This window comes from Nymphaea colorata, chromosome 4 (assembly GCF_008831285.2).
Source record: "Nymphaea colorata isolate Beijing-Zhang1983 chromosome 4, ASM883128v2, whole genome shotgun sequence".
NCBI lineage: Eukaryota > Viridiplantae > Streptophyta > Magnoliopsida > Nymphaeales > Nymphaeaceae > Nymphaea > Nymphaea colorata.
This window is the reverse complement of record NC_045141.1, coordinates 24,849,366-24,863,736: the sequence shown is the minus strand read 5'-3', so window position 1 is coordinate 24,863,736 and position 14,371 is coordinate 24,849,366. Positions and strand designations below refer to the sequence as shown.

Genomic DNA, 14,371 nt, shown 5'->3' with positions numbered 1-14,371 from the left:
TGAAGATCACAAATTTCTCTTTTCAAACTCAGCAAAAAACTAACAAGAAAGCAACAAACGAATAGTTGATTATTGGTTTTCCTTGTGACAACATAGCACCAGACTCAGACGTAACCAAAATTTTCTCTTCTCCTTGGTCGTGTGGAAAACTGCATTGTAGGGTTAACGCTTATGCTTTCGACCGGTTTCCACCTGTGGCTGTATATGAGCCCTCAGTGCCTCGTGCTGTTACTGCTACAAGGTTTCGACTAAAGCCATCTTGTATATTCCTAGGTAGCATCATCATCCAAACAAGGTGTCAATTTTGAGATGGAGCGTCCCAAACGTGATCTAGCCCATCAGGTCTATTTACTCAGAACAGGCAAAGATGTGCCAAGGTAATGTGCTTCTCGTGAGACAACACCAAAATAGGTGTGATCATATGCTGCTTTAGATTAGATATTTTAACTATAGAATACAAGAATCCAATCAGCCTTTGTCCTCCAAAGCCACCAAATGAGCAATCACATCCTCAAGACAGGAGAGGTGTGTGGATAAATCATCCTGCAACTCTGGACAGCCATCTTTCTGTCCACGCCATTCTTCAAGACCATTCCTCACTATCTCAAGACCCCTCTGGAGAAGCATCATGCCTTCACCAATCACCTCAGGAAACTTTCTCTTTTTTTTCGCTACATGGTTTTCATCATCAACCTCCATAGCTGTCGACTTCAAAGCCAGATGCTCTGGTTCCTGCTTGAGCCTTCCCTGAATTGACATTGCCTCTTTTTCTAGTAAACCAAGTTGTTGCTTGCTTGGAGAATCTGCAATGAGTGCAACTCCTTTCTCAAGATACCCCTTCAACTCAGACATAAACCTCTCTTCAGTTGCCTCCAACCCTGTGTCTTTGTCAAATGAAAGCGCTGCATCTTGTGGTACAAATCTCCATAGCTGATTGCAAGAAGTTCGGGCAGCAAAATATCCAAATGCTGAAAGTGCCAAATGAGCTAATGCCCAGTGGCGCTCTCTCAATAAGCCATGATATAGCTCCCAGATTGCGGAGCTAACTGCATTCTCTTCAACTTCCGCTATTTCCATATGACCAAGGCCAGCTAGAAAAGAAGACAAAGCTGGTTTAATAAAAACCAAGAACTTGCCTGAATCTGTGGAATCCATTGAGAACAAATTCTGCAAACCCAATATGACCCCCTCCATGTCATGAGAAGAGTATGCACGCTTCATGCTTGAAATCATCATCAATGCCTGGTGAAGAAGCTGACCATAACTATCTTTTTGTGAACTCTCATTACAATCTTTAAAGGCATTAATAACAGTTATTGTGAATTTCAAAATCTGTGGTATAAACTTGGTGAGTTCAGAATCTTTGACATGGCTGCAGGGGTAAAAAGAACTCATGAAGTCAAACCTTAAACAGCAAGCCAAACTTAATTCAGTAAACAATTTTAATAAGCCAATACTTACTGATGACAAAGTGCTGCAGATAAAGTGTACAGTGGCTCTCCAAACAATCCAGAACCTGAAACTCTTGATAAATTTAGTTTTCCTTGTAGTCTGGAACTATTTTCCATCAGTCCGCAAAGTGCAGTTATTGCCCGCTGCACAAAATGCTTCTGAAGTGCATCTGACAGTGAATCCAATGGATAACCTTCCAATAGCAAAGGCAAGTATGCTACCTGAGACACAGCACATCCCTTTCCATCCAACCTGAAAATGGCTTCATATATTTGGTTAGCAGTAGATTGTGGGGCATCAATACAAAGAATATTCAATGCTCGAGCCATCTTCCTGACAGCAGAAGAAGGTGATAAAATTGTCTCAGAAGAAGCAGTAATACTGTAAAGTGAGCAGAGCTTATCAATCAAGTCGTTTATCACATCAGCCTCGGCATGACGAATCAAAAAACACCAGAGTTCCATTATGATTTCCCAGCAAAGGTGGTGAGGATGAATGATGTTGCAGAATAAAAAGTGCTGTATCTCAAGCCAGGCAGAACTTGAAGCAGCCACAACCATAAATGTCTTCAATGTATGGAAAACAAAAATAAGCATGGGTTGCCAAACAACTTCTGACATGCTTCCTGCACTAGACAGCACAGGAATGTGCAAACCTACTATTGAGGAGTAGACATCTGCACTGACAATTGCATCCAGAACAAAATTTAACTTTCTAGAAACCCCAAGAACCATCTCTTCTTTGAGATCAGAAGAGCTCTTCAGAAGATTCAATAAGATGGCAATGCGACCTAGTAATAATGTTGTTGCTCTGGGTTTATCTTCACACGTTAGAGAAAATATTGCATCTATAGCGTTCTTTCCCTCAGTGGCGACATCATGACTTTCATCTGAATTAAAAGAACAGGAATATCTCTCCTCTGGAAACAGCCAATCCAAGAGCTGGAACTTGCAATTACACTCTATTTCTGATGAATTAAGGAGTGTATGCAGCAGAAGAAAATATGTAGGTTCTAAAAACTCTGTCATGGCTTCATTTGCAGTTTTGAGATGTTTTTCCTTGCAAAAATTGAAGCCAAGAGTTGAAAACTTCAAGACACATAGTGAGATCTCCTTGTGTATTCCAAAGGCTTGACATGGATATGTAGAGGATATGCGAACTGCATTTATCAGGTAAAATTTTATAGGAAGGAAAGCCCTTTTGACTTCACCTACAACTGGACTAACGTTTGTTATCGAAACCCATGCTTCAGCAGCACATCTGAGGGATTCAGTGGCAAGAGATATTAGACTTATTATAATGCCATTTACACTTATCTTATTTGTCAAAATTTGCTTTGGAGGTTGCAGCAACATAACAACACCTTTCCATGAAAGATTAAGAATTGTAACCAGGCTTCCTCCACCAGTAGCGGCAATAATCCCAAGCTCATACAGATCTTCAATTGTACATGACAGTATTTTGACAACATGAATAATTTTTTCTTCTCTTTCACAACCTATAGAGCTCTCATGGTCTTCATTTATAGTCTCCAAGGAATCCCAATCGATGTCCTGAGAGTAATTCTTACACAGCCTTACAGCAGCATCTAGGCCCTCTTGAACACACTTCAGAACTTCTGATGCAACTGAATGTAAACGCTGTTAAGGAAAAGAACACCTAAACAATTGTCAAAGGCAAACAGCTTATAGAAAGCCAAAGCCAAATAAAACAGTAGTGCTCAGTGTAGTGAAAATAGAAAATATCATAATCATCTTACTTATAAGCACACAAAGGGTAAAAATCATACATCAGGGGTAAAAATCATACATCAGTCCCAGAAAGCAAAAGTCCTCTTATTGAAAAGATAAATAATTATAAACTTCCATTGGAAGCATAGCAAACGTATGAAAAGAGTAAAACAAATGTACTGCATGATGATAAAGAAAAATATCCAAAGGACATGCAGCTGAAAGCCTGTTACACTTGCCAAAAAATTGTTTTGTTATTGTTGTAACAAAATATATGCAGGTGATTATAAGCCATAGCAAGATATATAGTATTTTCTATTCCCTTCCAATTCATACTGAAAAAATGCAACAGAATATTCCAATTAGTTAAATATTCCTGTTTAAAGGCCATAATGAAGAGCTATTGGTTTTTCCCAGCTGTCAGATATTTATCTTTCCTCAGTTGAAGCAAGATGAAGAGCTACCCTTTGCTTAGAAACATCAAAAAAATTACCTGAAACCAATTGCTCTATAGAATTCGTTGTATGAAAATGAAAAATTTAAAACCAACAAACAGACTATAAGATCGAAGCTTATTCCAAGACCATAATAATTACATTCAAAGGATAATTTAAAACACAACATGCAATAGGCATTTTTCATTACCTTGATTTCACAAATAGAAGCCTTTAACAGCTTTAGCTGCTCGGAAACAAAATTTTCAACTATAAGCATTAAAACTTTTCCAACAAAAATAGGAGATTTTGCCAAGGCCCAAAATGTGGCAGTTGAGAAGCTCAGTGAGTCCACAATCAACTGAAAGCACAAGAGAAAGAAGAACCCATGAGTGAGGAGCATATGACATCCTGCTGCAATGTATGATTTACCACATGGATAATACACACACAGCACAGGTGCATTCAAAGTTCTCATAAAATACGTAGTGTTGCATTGGTAAGAGAGCAAATAATGAACTTCAGCACATTTTGGAAAAAAAAAATGCCTGAAGGCAATCACACCATGTAGCAAGCCAGAAATAACAATATAAGAATTTAATATGACTGATTAAGAAAGATATCTTGCCAAAGAAACCTAAAGCAGGCAAATCGAAGTTAATGGTATATGAAAAGCCAGTGTCCATAAATTTTTTCCTCTCTTTTGAATAGTTGCTCCCAGAAAAGCTTTCGTATAACTCATCCCAAGAACCAACTCCGTCAGACTGCCTATATTTAGCTAATACATGTTAGAAATGCAACCATCCAGCAAAGCAGATACAAAGAGGTCTCAGTCGGTATGCATGATAAGCTGGAAGGAGCAGAATTTGGAGAAAGGTTAAGCAATGCTCCTCATTTGGTTCACCCTTCGCAGAAACAATAAGAATCTTTGTACACTCCAAGAATACTGCACTCTCTGGAGGTAGGACTATGTACAGAAACTGAAGTACTTGTGAAGAATTAGTAGGCCATACTTGCCGAAAGCCTTCAACATGGCTAGGCCATTGCTTCTGCAGTTCTTTCTCATAGACTCATAAAAGTAATATTACCCTACATTTTCAGCAGATATGAAAGGCATCCTCTTTAAGATGTTAAAAAATCTAATGTTCAATGCAAATAGTGAAATGAATTATAAGATAGAAACAGAAATCTACATTTAATGCCTGAAGAAATTCACACATGTAATCTTGTTATCCTGCCTTTTCAGCAGATATAAAAGGCCTCATCTTTAGAATGTTAAGTAATCTACTTTCTTTAGAATGTTAAGTAATCTACTTTACAGTGCAAACAGTCAAATAGAAACTATAATCTACATTCGATAGTTAGTCACTGAAGAAAGAGGCTTAAATATTTCATACATGTACTCCTACCCTACCATCTCAGCAGATATAAAGGACTTCATCTTTAAAATGTTGAATAATCTAATGTACAGTGCAAATAAGTAAGCAAATATGACTTTAAAATGTTAAATAATCGAAAACCTGAAGAAAGAGGCTTAAATGTCGCTCTTCCTGATACTCATTAAATGATGAAACCTCCATAAGGACATGCTTTCTACCCCACATGCAAGCCTGGAAAACATAAGCAATTTTTCTTTAAGTCATTGAAATGTTAAGGTGAAACAAAATCTGCAACAAAATGACCATAATTATGTAAATCCCACCAATAAACAGTGCCATTTAGAACATGCGAATGGGAACTAACGGTGATACATTTGAGTGTGCCAATGTTATCCATATTGTACGACACACGATACACTCGTGTATCGTAAGCGTATCGCCCCGTATCGTACAATATGGGGAAAAACGCAAAAAAGGGGCCCGACAGACCCTTTTTGCATTGTGTTGCAAATGCTCCTCTCTCTCTTTTCTTGTTTCTAAAGACTCTAAGAGACGTGGGAGGGAGAGATTTTGGTCATCTTCATCAAAAATCACTGAGGAATCATCGATTTGGGAGAGCCTACTAGCCAGTGAAGAAGCTTTCTCGTAGTGGGAATGGTGGGAAGCTTGGAGAAAGAGGATTTTTTTGGTTTCTAACACCAAAAAGGTAAAAAATTACTCATTTTCACTGTTGAATTGTTTATTTCTCTTATTTCCTACAGTTAATCGTAGGCTTTTAATTTTTACCTGTTTTGTGAAGACATAATGCTGAACCCTGCATGGCAGTGGTGTACAAGGGTGGATCCCAAAAATAGGTTAAAAGTTGTGTGCGATTTTTGTAAGCCATTCATATCAAGAGGAATCTTTCACTTTAAACACCATATAGCTGGTACACACAACAATGTGGCTCAATGCATTGGCTCCCAAGAGAACCCATTGCCACCTTATGTCAAGCATTAATATTTGGAACTTATTAATGTTGTGAAACCAAAAAGGATTGACAAGGAAATGCATGAGGCAGATGTAGGATATGAGGACCCATATGAAGAGAAAGGAAGTGAAGGTAAAGACTTTGAGCTCGAAGAAGATGTTGGTGTCAATTTGGGAATAGATAGAGGGAAAGACATCATGCATACAGGTGGTTCTTCAGCTGCAACTAGAAAGAGAAGAGGTGGAAATACAATTTCACGAGGACATGGCAGGAGTCATGGTCTTACTATTAGAATTGGTGGTGGTAGAGTACCTACTTTGAGGTCGAGTATTGGATCCGACTCGATCAAGAATTTTGTCCCCCCTTATAATGGTGCAGGTGCTTAACCTGAGATTCGTACAGCCATGTGTTCAAAGGATATTATTGGCGCAGCAGATGATACCATAGGAAGGTGGTTCTATGATGCATCCATTCCTTTTAGTGCAGCAAACTCTTATCATTTTACTATTTTAGGCATTTTCAGCCTATAGCAAATGTGATCACTTCTGTAGGCCGAGGATATAAAATGCCTTCTTATCATAAATTGCAAGGAAAAATTTTTAATAATGTAGTTAGAGATGTCAAGGCATATTGTGATGAACTGAAATTGAGCTGGAAAGACACAGGATGCAGTGTAACGGCAGATGGGTGGACGAACATCAAGAACAAAACATTGGTAAACTTCGTTGTATATTGCCCCTTAGGTACAATGTTCTTAAAATCTATTGATTTGTCTGATACTCCTAAAACTACTGATGCTTTGTGTGAGATTTTTGATAAAGTTGTACAAGAAATTAGGCTTGAGATTGTTGTGAAAATTGTCACAGATAATGCGGCAAATTGTAAAGTTGCAAGTGAAATGTTAGCAGCATGATATAGGACATTTTATCGGAGCCCTTGTGCTGCTCATTGTTTAAATCTAATGCTTCAGAATCTTAGTGAAAGAGATGATATAAAGTGGACAATTCAAAGATGCCAAGAAATCACGAAGTTTAGTATAAGCATGAACTTGATGAGAAAATTCACAAATGGGCCTGAATTGATTCGACCAGCACAAACACGGTTTGCCACAAATGTTTTGATTGTGCAAGGTATAGTCAAGCAAAGAAATCTTCCCATGAAGAGTTTTCAAGTGATGATTGGGCTGCATATCCACATGCCTATAAAAGAAAGGCCACGACAGTGGTGGATACAATATCCAACACTGAATTTTGGGAATCATGTGTGAACTCATTGAACGTTTGTGTACCTCTATTGAAAGTCCTCAGATTGGTTGAAAGTGAAGATAGACCTTCTATTGGATATTTATACGAGGCTATGGACAAAGCAAAGGAGGCCATTAGAGATAATCTGAAGGGAAAAAAGAAGTTGTACATGCCTATATGGAAGATTATAGATGAAAGATGGTCTAGACAACTTCGTCGCCCACTTCATGCAGCAGTCTACTACCTAAATCTTGCTATTAGATATCTTCCCACTTTTAAGAAGGACAGAGAGGTCGAGTACAACATGTTGGATCATATTGAGATATTGGTAAGTGATTATAGAGAACAAGAAGTTGTATATGTGTCAATCAACAAATATGATACTTGTTATGGTAACAAGGGGAGAGACACAACAATTCGATGCAGGACATCCTTGCATCCAGGTATTAAAAAAACGGAGCTTATCTTTACTTTTTCATTGTTATTGTATTTACGTTCCATCTGTTATTAGATTCGCGGTGGAGTAGGTTTGGGCTTCATTGCCCATAATTAAAGAAGTTTTGCAGTTAGAATCCTCAGCCAAACATGTAGTACAACTACATGTAAAAGAAATTGGAGTGTATTTCAACACATCCGCAATAAGAAGAGAAATGGCTGGAACATAAAACGTTGAATGACCTTCTTTTCAATTGTTACAATATGAAGTTGAGACAAAGGTAAATTAAATACATTTGTTATGCAAAATTGCAAATTCTAATATATATTTTAATTTTAAACAATTTGTTATTTTTTTCTCTTGTTGCATTTTAGGCAAATAGAAGCAGCATCTGTGAGGAAGCATCACACTCAATTTGATCCCATCAGCCTTGACATTTTGATGTATTAGATCCTTGGGTTGAAGAACCTTCTGCAATCCTTGATGAGGACAATCTTGATTTTTCTGAACATTGAAGGAACAACAGAGCTTTTTGAAGAAGGAGAGGCTGGAGAGCAATGGATAGTTGGTGACATTCCAACAGAAGGGATAGAAGCGATTAATAAAGAAAATGAAGATGATGATGCAAATGGCGAGGATCATCGTTGAATCATGAAAGGTGATAACTGTATGTTTTGAACTTATGAATTATGATGTAATTTAAGTCCTAAAACTTCAAATCCTAAGACTCTTAAGTCCTAAGATTCTATAACATTTTCAAGTTTAAAATTGTAATGGATGCTTATGATGTTATTTTAAATCTCTGATTTCTTATTCTTGAATGTGTTGTTGATATACATGAATGTTCGTTATGTATGATGATTTTTTTGGTTTTATCTGATTTTTTGTTTATTTTTCCAATTTTTTTCTGATTTTTTATAACGTTTCTCTATTTTTTCTGATTTTTTAATATTTTTTAAAATTAAAAAATAATTTTATGATACGCTACGTTTGTGATACGTTACGATATGGCGTATAGGTCAGCCCGATCAATACGCATTACGCTACACTTTTTACAACATTGGTATGTGCTGCCATGAATTAAATAACAGCCCTCTCACAATTTTATGTGGTAAAGCCACAAAACTATTTTCCATGTGAATGACTACTCAAATGATCGACAACACATAACACAAGGGTACCTTGGTTGCAAGAATGAGAAATTGGGAAAGATTGTCCAGTGAGTTCCCAAGCTGTAAATGTTTCCAAGCTACATGCATAACAGCCTTGTTTAACTTGCACGAGGGAACTTCTAAGCATGTAGGCTCCTCCCAAATTGCCCATCATATCATTAAGAAAAGACAAGGCAGCAATATCCATTTCATTACTCAGAAAAGACAGCAGAAAATTGCCCATCATGTAAGATCAAATAAGAATGGAGCAAATGAGGGAGTGAAGCCACATGAAATTGGTTGCAACTATACTAGACAGGTGAATAAAAGATGGAAAATTCCTTAAAATATATCCACAATTTGAAGGTTTGAATCATAAATCCATGTCTCAAAATGACAATGATGCATTTATCTCTTTTCTGGCCAACCAGCTCACAAGTTAGGGACTATGTAACATGGGTACCTTAATTTTGGTGGAGTACCCATACCAATCGGGTGCGACACGAGTACGGGTATGGCATCGGGCATGGCTTAGGTACGAGTCAACAGGTACCAGATATGGTCAACATACCCAGGTTAGTATCTGTCCAAAAACAAACTCGGTCAATGTTCACCGAGTTCATTTTAGTCCAAAACTTGGGTTTTTTTTTGTTTTCTTATTTCCTTTCAAAAACGCAGAGCCTTAACAAAATTGTGGGCGAAATCAGCGACCTCTGGCGACGCCCAACAACTTTTGGCGACCTCCGGACTCCGGCGACCTTCCTACATTAACTATTTTTTCTTTCTATTGTTGTTCTTAATAGTATTTTTGTTTTCCTGTATGAAAAATCAACTAATGTTTATATATTTGACTGTCTAGGGGGCTGCTCGGTTGTCCATATGTTTAAAGTTTTTTATAGGTTTCTTAAAAACACTGTTGCAACTGCAAGATCCGTTGATATATATTTTCTATGTTGTTTATTTGTTTATGTTGGTATTTTTTTATTTTGATATATATATTCTAAGTATTTTTTCTTGTCGTGCCTCGCACCCAAGTTTTTTGAAAATGATCTGTATCCATACCCGCACCCATACCTATGTGACATAGGTTAGGGACTGGCCAGTACTGAATAACCACTGCATATAGAAGCTGCTGCAAACTTTGCCGCAAAAAAATTTCATGTACATTTTCCCCTTGTCAAGTGCCAGATATTGATAAACAGTTGCAGCAAAATATGCAGTAATCACAATTATGGTTGCCAAGGCCTGAAACATGAGTAGCATCCGCAAAAAATAATACCATTTACAAAGAGGCAAAGCATATTTGACAATATTAAGCTTTCCATGCAGTATATGCACTCTACTGTAATTGAAAGCAATCATAAACAGTTTACTAAAATGCTAAGTCGCGGGTGCGCCAACTATGGTGGCGCACCCACACCGATGCGGGTGCAGCCCGACACGACACCCGACTCGGTCAAACCGAAAAGTTCTTCTTTTCTCTTGTTTTTTTTTTTTATTTTTTTTCCTTCTCCTATCTTCCCCTCTTCTTTTTTCCCTCTTCTCTCTCTCTCTCTCTCTCTCCCTTATTTTATTTAATAAAACTTTGAATTTTGTATAAGATTAAGGTAACTTTGATAAAAAAAAAGTTTAAAAATATAGACAAATAAAATTATTTATATAACAAATAACATATATATGTATATATATATATATATATGTGTGTGTGTGTGTGTGTGTGTGTGTATACATTAATATATATTTATATGCTCTTGCCACAGCATCCCGCACCCGCACCCATGTGACATAGCTAACATGATTCCTTTTAACTGTTAATGGTGATTGCACTTTATTAGCGTTTGTTGTATTAGCACTTCTTTATTCATTTGAACCGTTCATGCTCATGACATCTTGTAAAAGCTTGTGACACATGCTCCATTGAGAAACTTAACAGAAACAATTTCTGCTCATCAAACTGATATCCTTAATAGAGGAACTTCCAACTCAAAAATGGGGAAGACAAGGATAACACTGTGTATTAACTAACATACTGCAAAGATGTGCATTTACTTGAGAGCATTTATAATACAAATTTTGCAGATCCATGTAAATGTCAGAGCACTATGGTACATAGAAAGAAAGCTGTTAAGTTTGTTGCATCCCATACTGAGACATTTCCAATTTGGTAAAATGACTTTCAAGATGACCAGCCAGGTTCCTCCAGAAGCAAATTTTGGAAGAATTACACATGAAAGAGGAAAAACCTGTGATGCTTGTATGCAAGGAAGAGAATATTATACACTCTGACGTTTTCTATTAAAAGCCTACCATGATGAACCGAGTTAATTGAGCATTTAAAAACCGACAATCTTGGCAACTACAATGTCAAAAACTTCTTTTACAACAAGAAATTGTTGACCACCCGAAAATAAGGACGGGACCAGTGAGCTTGAAGTTACATGAGATGTGGACAAAAGAAGACAACCGATTTGTATCAAAAAGCAAACCTTAAATCATGCAATCTCCACCTATGCATGTCAAATAGTGAAAGTGAAATATGTTTAACCAATCAAATTCTTCCAAGAGCAGAAAATAGCATCATAGAGTTCAACTGTAATGGATGCATGCAAAACTATGTGCTATGCCACATGTATTTTCACTTTTGCAGTTCAACTGTAATGGATGCATGCAATACTATGTGCTATGCCACATGTATTTTCACTTTCTGCAATGATTCAGTTGGTGAATCTGAAATATCCTTCACTATCACAAGACCCTGAAATGAAATACAGTAAAAACCTTTCCATCACTGAGCTATACATCCCTGGGGTAAATATTGTAAAAAGAATGGCCTGGCAATTGACAACATTCTGCAGAGCAATATGAGCACTTTAATGTAACAGAAAATCCATCTGATAACTTAAAACAAATCCAACAAGTTAAGCCACAAAAGAATGCTGAAATGTGATGGATACTATAAGGCATTCTGCAACGCAAGCCAGATCGAACTCATTGGATATGTGGGCTTGTTCGAGTTGATCAACAAGTGGAAGTCGAGCGTCAATTGCCTGAAATCAATAATAAGACATGTAAACTAAAATGTAGAGAAAATTATGTATACATTGAACATACATATAAGGAACGAATTGGTTCGCTATAAACCAATTCATCCAGGTAGTCTCACAAATCTAGGCAAGTCATCAATAATTAAGAAATGGAAAAATAAAAAGGAGAAACCAAGTTAAAGACATCCATTAGTTAGACTGTTCTTAAATTTGAACAGCTATTTTCTACTTCTTGTTTAATCCTTAGAAAGATATTGAACCTCTGTAATCTTCAATATACAAAAATGAAAAATTTGATATCATGCACATAAACAACTCAGTCTGAGAAAAGTTTGTGTGGACAATAAGAGGAGAAAAATAAATCCAACATGTGGTATAACAACCTTGTCCAGACCGGATCTAAATGCACAATATAGAAAATCCCAGCCTGCCCCATAGAAGGTGTCAGTTTTCATCTAAGAAGGTCACAAATTAGGGCAACTGGTAGTGAAGCACCAAAGTTTATAAACTCTTCGTGACCTCTCAACATCATTTTGATATAAGATGATTTTTAAGTCCTCTCACGTGGGGTGTTACAACCAGTAGATCCGAAAGAACACACATTTCTCGCATATGAGATCCTTGGTCCGAGTGTTGAAATCAATTCCAATACAGAAGGAACAACTTGGCACAAGAATGATATTTGTAGACAATAATATGAGGAAAAATGATTCACTATGTGGCAAAATATCTGGACTCTATCCAAAATTGAAACAAAAATGTTTGGCATGGCAAATCCAGAGCCAGCTTCTCCATAGCCAATTTAAGTTCACATCTAAAAGACTGAATCAAGAGAACTGAAAGTATGATAAGAAAGCAAGCCCCTTGTCGATTCTTAATTTCATCAATACACGATTATTTTTAAATCCTCTTGCATAAGATATTACAATCCACCCTTTTGAAGAAACATAGGTTCATGTATGGAATCCTAATATTGGACTTGGCTCACATACTAATTATAAAAACCCAACCCAAATTTAACTCGAGTGCCCGGTATGGCAGATTCCACTTGCATGATAAATGCTTTGGTTTGTTCCTCAAAAAAACTCATCGTAGCTCGAGGTTCTCAAAACCAAAAATGAGTATCGACCATCAAACGAGAAACTGCACCAGTCCCCCCCCAATGGTGAAAAGCAAAACTCATCAAAGCCCCAAAAAACGCATAGAAAAATTAATTATGGTTATCGAGTGCACGAAAATAAGCAAGATAAACGGGTGCTCGCCGTGCTCAAACTAAATGAAGACCAAGACCCAATAATGCTAGTTTCATCAAACACACGTTTTGACTCATCAAACAGAAAGAAAGAAAAAAAAATCGCTCGCTTATGCAATACTCGGAGCACATGGATTCCTTAGATTGAATCTCCCCTTGGACAACATCCTCGATAATTGGCCAAGAGAAGAACCAAAAACTCACGCGAAAATATAATAAGTGAACATAAATTCATCGGTGCCAAAAGGCCGGAAAAATTCCGTTCCATAGAATTGAGGAAAACTTCAAAAACTAAACCATCGGTCAACAAATTCAAAGTATCCATGGAAACCCAGAAGGAATCCCTAACGCTGTGAGGTACCTCCGTCGCCCTAATCTCCTCCAGTAGCGCCCGTACGTTGTTCCTCACCGTCTCCCCTTCCATCTTCTTCTTCCTCTCTTTCCCTCCAACCTCTCCCTTTCTTTGTCTCGCTCTCAAACCCCGGTGTTTTCCCGCGCGTTCTTATGAAGCCCGAAGCGTAAAATTTTGACGAGAACGGCGTTTGACTTATTTGCGGCTTTGACTGTCCACTGGTAGAACTTCTTCGAGAAACCGGGTCCAAAAAAGCTCGGATTTGGATCAGCTATAGATCGGATCTGGGTCAAATTTCGGTTCCCCAATATTTTTCAAATCCTCCGACCCGGATCCATAGTTTTAAATTTAAAAAAATAAAAATAAAAATAACTAGGGGGTCCAGGTTTTTCATTCTCATGTCGTTTTCACAAAGCAGCATTTTCTTGTCATCCAAACATTTTCAAAAAGTGGTTTTAGAGAAGAAAAAAAAAAGAAGTTTTTAAAATGGCATCCAAAGGCCCTTTTAGTTTTGAAAACCTACTTTGTGTGTTGGACAATAGAACCAAACCCCCTTTTTTTTTTTTTTTCTTTTGATGTGAATAAAAGGGGATTCTTGATTATTCACTTTCGTTCAAAACATGGTGTTTTGAACCCAAAACCATTTTTTACTTTTAATTTTGTTTTTTTTTGTATTGTTGTAAAAAAAAAAAAGTGCCTAGGCAGATTCATGTAATTTATAAATCTACTTTTGAATTTAAATATTTTGGAGTAGAATCATTAAATAATAAGCGTGCGTTCCAAAAAGTAGGCAGCCAGTTTCAAGAAACATGTTTTTTTTATATCAATTGTGGAATAATGGGTTTTTGTGTAGTTTGTTCCTGCATCCAATGCACGACATTGATTTCCAATCCCTCATGCAGTACTTGTCCCGAAAGATGTTTGCAA

General features: G+C 37.1%; 1 protein-coding gene across 1 annotated transcript; it reads right to left on the bottom strand.

Annotated features, from left to right (window-relative positions):
- On the bottom strand, positions 1-13,548 carry LOC116253748 (uncharacterized). The gene is made up of 7 exons (XM_031628729.2): positions 13,454-13,548; positions 11,751-11,843; positions 8,827-8,964; positions 5,137-5,226; positions 3,828-3,977; positions 1,462-3,092; positions 1-1,372 (listed from the first exon to the last, which is right to left on the bottom strand). The coding sequence occupies exons 1-7, from the start codon at positions 13,514-13,516 to the stop codon at positions 469-471; spliced, it is 3,069 nt and encodes a 1,022-aa protein (XP_031484589.1). The 5' UTR covers positions 13,517-13,548; the 3' UTR covers positions 1-468.
- Positions 13,549-14,371: the final 823 nt, after the last annotated feature.

What these genes read in the sequence shown, in the direction of transcription:
- LOC116253748 (XM_031628729.2), bottom strand. Translation starts at nt 13,516, where the DNA reads ATGGAAGGGGAGACGGTGAGGAACAACGTACGGGCGCTACTGGAGGAG. An exon ending in GCGTTGCAGAATGCCTTATA is followed by an intron (nt 8,965 to 11,750) that starts GTATCCATCACA and finishes ATGATATGATGG; the next exon opens with GCAATTTGGGAGGAGCCTAC. An exon ending in TTCTCATTCTTGCAACCAAG is followed by an intron (nt 5,227 to 8,826) that starts GTACCCTTGTGT and finishes TATGTTTTCCAG; the next exon opens with GCTTGCATGTGGGGTAGAAA.